The sequence below is a fragment of the Pseudorca crassidens genome, chromosome X (assembly GCF_039906515.1).
Source record: "Pseudorca crassidens isolate mPseCra1 chromosome X, mPseCra1.hap1, whole genome shotgun sequence".
Classification (NCBI taxonomy): Eukaryota; Metazoa; Chordata; class Mammalia; order Artiodactyla; family Delphinidae; genus Pseudorca; species Pseudorca crassidens.
The window spans coordinates 81,647,409-81,651,929 of record NC_090317.1 but is presented as its reverse complement, the minus strand read 5'-3'; the positions used below and the strand labels follow the sequence as shown (position 1 = coordinate 81,651,929).

The following is a 4,521-nucleotide window of genomic DNA, read 5'->3' as shown; positions in this document are numbered from 1 at the left end:
GGAATCTTTTACACATATTTTTTTTCTTGTAAAAGAGACTGAAAATTTTCAGAAAGGAGATAAGGGCAGAGACACATTTTGGAATCACAGAACTTTGATTTAGCACAAGACTGTGATTTACCAGGTGGGTAAACTTGGACAAGATTCTTAACTTCTACTAGCTTCAGGGTCCTCACCTGTAAAATATGGAAAGATACTTGTAACTTCTACCTCACTGACTGGGAGTAAGTCACTTCCATTGGCATGTACTAAACACCCACCCCATGCCATTTCTCTGCACTGGGCCCAGAGAAAAACAAGATGAGGAAGTCCGAGTTCCTGCCCTTAAGAAGCTCAAGTTTAACCTCGAGGACAAAAACCTAAACAAGAGAATATAGAACAACGGCCAATTGACACGCTTAGGTTAGCACTCTAAAGTGTGAATGTGTTATCTGACATTCTCTAATACTGTGACAAAAATTCTTCACGTGTAGTAGCTTTTTTGTTGGGAAATAAATGAAGTGTTGGTCTTAATATTTCAATTATAAGAGTCACCAGAGATTAAGTGATTAGTGTTTTTATAACATCTGCCACACAGGGATGCTTTTAGAGGAGAGGACCAGGAGATGAGGGCACTGAAGCTGTGACTGTGGAGACAGGAGGAGTTGCTGAGAATGTGGGGAGTAAGGAAGAACAGATTGTAGAGGCGGGGAGGTAGACATAGGCATGGTTTTCAGAGATAGTCAAGATGAGCACGTGGAAGAACGTGCACATGCAGCACTAATTTACTGCCTGTGTGATTTGGGGCACATCACTTTCCCCTCTATAAGCCTCCATTTCCCTCTCTATAACTCATCAGGTATTTAGGATAAGTATTAAGCAAATGTTCTTGGGTTGCAAGCAGCAGAAATGAATGCTGGCTAATAAAACAAAAGTTATGTTGAAGCAGCAGGTATATATGAAGACATCAGAGTGGTAGAGACTTTGGCAACACAAGAATATAGGCCCCACTGAAAGAATTCACATTCCAGAAAAAAATTTATACACTTTTCTGGCCGAATAAAATGTGTCTACTGGCACCATCAGCCTCCAGTCCTCCAGTCTGCAACTCTCTCTACAGGAAAGAGCCCAGGTTCCTGCATAGCACCAAGGCCCTGTCAGCCCCAGAGGAACTCAAACTCCAGGCTAGAAACCCAGTTCTAGGCAACAGGGAGGGCCTAGATGGCAAGGCGTTAGGTGATAAAGACCATGTCTGGTTCTTTCCCAAAGCTGCAGCTCCCGCACAAGGCCAGGAACAGAGGCAGCCTCACAGATTATCCCCAAATCCAGACTCTTTGTCTAAGGTAAGAGTTGGTTCACAGATATTTGATAGCCCATCAGATTACGCAGCTCACCAATGTCTGATTTCACAGACATCTGCTCATGGACCCCTGGTCATGGGCCGCATCAGGAGGTGGGGTAGGAGAAGAGGCAGGAACCACCTTCTTCTAGGCAGTCAGTCATTCACCAGCTAAAATCTCACAAGACTCGATGACTTCTCCCTCAGCCCTAAAGCTACTAAGTGGTCACCACGCCTAGCACTTCTTTCTCCATTTACAGCTTTCCAATACACCGCCTCCGCCTTCCTACCCCCAGGAACTCTGAGCTCAGCCACCAACGTGACTGTCCACTGGATCCCCCACTAGCTGTGTGTAATCCCAAGGGAAGGACCATATTCTGGCCATTTCTGTCTCCAGCTCTGGGCCTCACCCATAGTAGATGCTTGGTAAGTGCTTAATGGTTGCTAACCATTAAGAACCATTGCTATAGATTGAGTGTTTGCTTCCACCCTCCCAATCCCCCACCCCTCCCTCCAAATTCATATGTTGAAAACCTAATGCCCAAAGTAATGGTATTAGGGGAGACCTTTGGAAGGTGACCGTTGGGAGGGCAGAGCCTTCATGAATGGCTTTAGTGTCTTTATAGAAGAGGCCCCAGAGATACCCCTCATCTCATCCACCAAGTGAGAGCACAGCCAGATGTCAGGAGTTTGTAACCCAGAAGAAGGCCTTCACCAGAACCTGGCCATGCTGGCACCCTGATCTTGGCCTTCCAGCCTCCAGAACTGTAAGAAATAGACTTCTGTGGTTTATAAGCCACCCCGTCTGTGGTATTTTGCTATAGCATTCCAAACTAAAGTAACCATGTTTGCCCTTCTAGAAATAATCATGACCTGGGTCAGGAGACCTAGGCTCAACCACTGACATGGCCCCCTCTGTCCTGGCCCTCAGTTTCCCCATCTCTACAGGAGGGAGAGAACACATGATTTCTAAATGGCCTTCTGGTTTCTCTAACACCCTCCTGATTCAGTGGTTATTTGTGACTCTGTAAAAATAGCTGCAACTTTGGCAGGTGTCTAAAGGGAGAGGGCCACCGATGGGTAGAAATGGCCCCTCCCACTCAGGAGACACCCATGGACTGTTCCTTTGAAGGGGGCAGGTAGTGAGGGTTGGTTAGTGAGGCAGTCAAGCAGTGATAAAGCTGGGGGCAGGTGACCATCAGGGGCAGAAACAGGTGACGGAAATCAGACACCTAGTTGTGAGTCTCCCACCCACCACTTAACTATGTGACCCAAGCTTGTCCCTTAATCTGAGCCTTTGTTTCCCCCTTGGTCCATGGGTGAGCAAGCAGTATGAGTGTCTGTTGGATTGAATTTTGAACCCTGAAGAGCTAATAGAACAGGAAGCTACATTCTGGGCTCTATGATGATGTTGCCCTCATGGGGAGAGCAGAGGGGGAGGGCCCAGTGAGCCTCCCCAACCCCTGCTGCTCCCCACCCAGCAGAGCAGAAGGTGCTGATATGCCTAAACCCAACTCACCACCACCTTCTGCTACCACACTAGAGCAAGAAATCCAGACCAGACAAGAGGCATTGCATCTTAAAATTTTATGTGAAATTCTGTAAATGTGTATAGAGTGGCCTGTGGCTGTCTGCACACAGGCCTGGACTGTAGGGACACCACTGCTCAGCCCTTGCTGTAGATAGCTGCCCTGCCCCGCTCCTCAAACTCTTCCTTGCTGACCCAAAGCTGCTGGATGGCCTGCAGGGAGGCCAGGATGGAGCCGCCGGTCCACACGGAGGTCTTCCTCTCGGGAGCAGCAGCCACTGTGGGGCTGTCCCCTGGGCAGGGGAAACTCAGCTCCCTCTGGAAGCACTCTGGGAAGCCGTCCAGCATGGTGCAGCTGCCACACAGCAGCAGGTTGGCTGCCATCTCCTCCTTGAAGCCGGCCTCCTGGCAGTGGTTCAGGCAGGCGGCCATGAGCTTGGGGAGACCAGGCTGGTTGCTGCCCACCAAGGTGGGCTTGAAGAGCATCTCGGTGAACAGAAAGCGCTACTGACCGATGGTGATGAGCTTGCCATTGGGGAGCTCATAATCCACACGCAGATCCTCCAGGCACAGGCCAAGCTCCTCCACTGGCTTGAGTGCCGAGTAGCAGAACTTCTTCTTGATGTGCTCGATGATGTGCAGGTGGTCGTCCGTGAACTTGTGGCCGGCCTCATTGAGCAGCTGCAGCAGGTAGTTGGTGAGGTCACTGCCGGCATAGTCGGCACGACTTGTCAGGCCTGGCAGCACGTCACCCTTGGAGATGGGCACCACATGTGAGACACCGTGCCCACTCTCCACCACCAGCCCAGAGGTCTTGCCATAGGAGTAGGTGGACAGCAACGACTGGGAGGTCACGTGCATGGCAGGGATGCCAAAGGTCTCGAACATGAGCTCTGCATACTTCTCACAGTTGCTGGTGGGGCTGAGCAGGGGGTCAGAGACCAGCACAGCATGCTCCTCGGGGAGGATCTTCATGGCCGTGTGGAAGATGTACTCCCAGATGTTCTGGACACAGTCCCAGTCCACCACGATGCCGTATTTTAGCGGATAAATCAGCTTCAGAGGCACCTCCATGTTGAGCAGCTCGTGGCCCATGTAGGTCTGCTTGTGGGTGTCACAGGTGTCAGCTGCCTCAGAGCAGAGCTTGCCCACAGTGGAGGAGATGAAGTAGGTCGGGCTCGGCTCGCCCACATAGCCACACTTACAGTACTGGGAGCCCAGGTCAATGATGAGTGCCTTGATCTTACTCACCTTCTTGGGCTTCATCTTCAGCTGAGTGGATGAACTTGTGTCCCGGATGCCAGCCTCAGGACCTGGCAGCGTGCCTGCCTCTCCAGGGTCCCCCTGAGCCGTGCCCATGGTCTTGGGGCTAGGGCTGTTCCTTGTCTCCATTTGCCTTCCTTGCTCACTTTTCTCACATCCACATCCTAGAGCTCCGTGGGGAGAAATAAGAGGTCCACCTCCAGCAGTGCCTTGGCAACCCCTCAGGATTGTGATGTCACCACGGGCGAGTCCATTCTGGCAGCCCAGGGAGGGCTTGGCCTTGGCAGACCCTTGATCTATCACCCCCACCTCCATTGGCATAACTCGACTTTGCTCCCAGACAGAGCAGGTGGCCAGCACAGTTTTAGAAGTCCAACCACACTTGGGTCTCAGAGGTTTCTGCTCCCTCTCC

At 51.1% G+C, this 4,521-nt stretch overlaps 1 protein-coding gene across 1 annotated transcript; it reads right to left on the bottom strand.

Moving 5' to 3' along the window:
- Positions 1 to 2,984: 2,984 nt before the first annotated feature.
- LOC137216668 (actin-like protein 7B) lies at positions 2,985 to 4,238 on the bottom strand. The gene is given in 1 exon segment (XM_067722727.1): positions 2,985 to 4,238. A coding segment is annotated over 1 exon segment (1,254 nt).
- Positions 4,239 to 4,521: the final 283 nt, after the last annotated feature.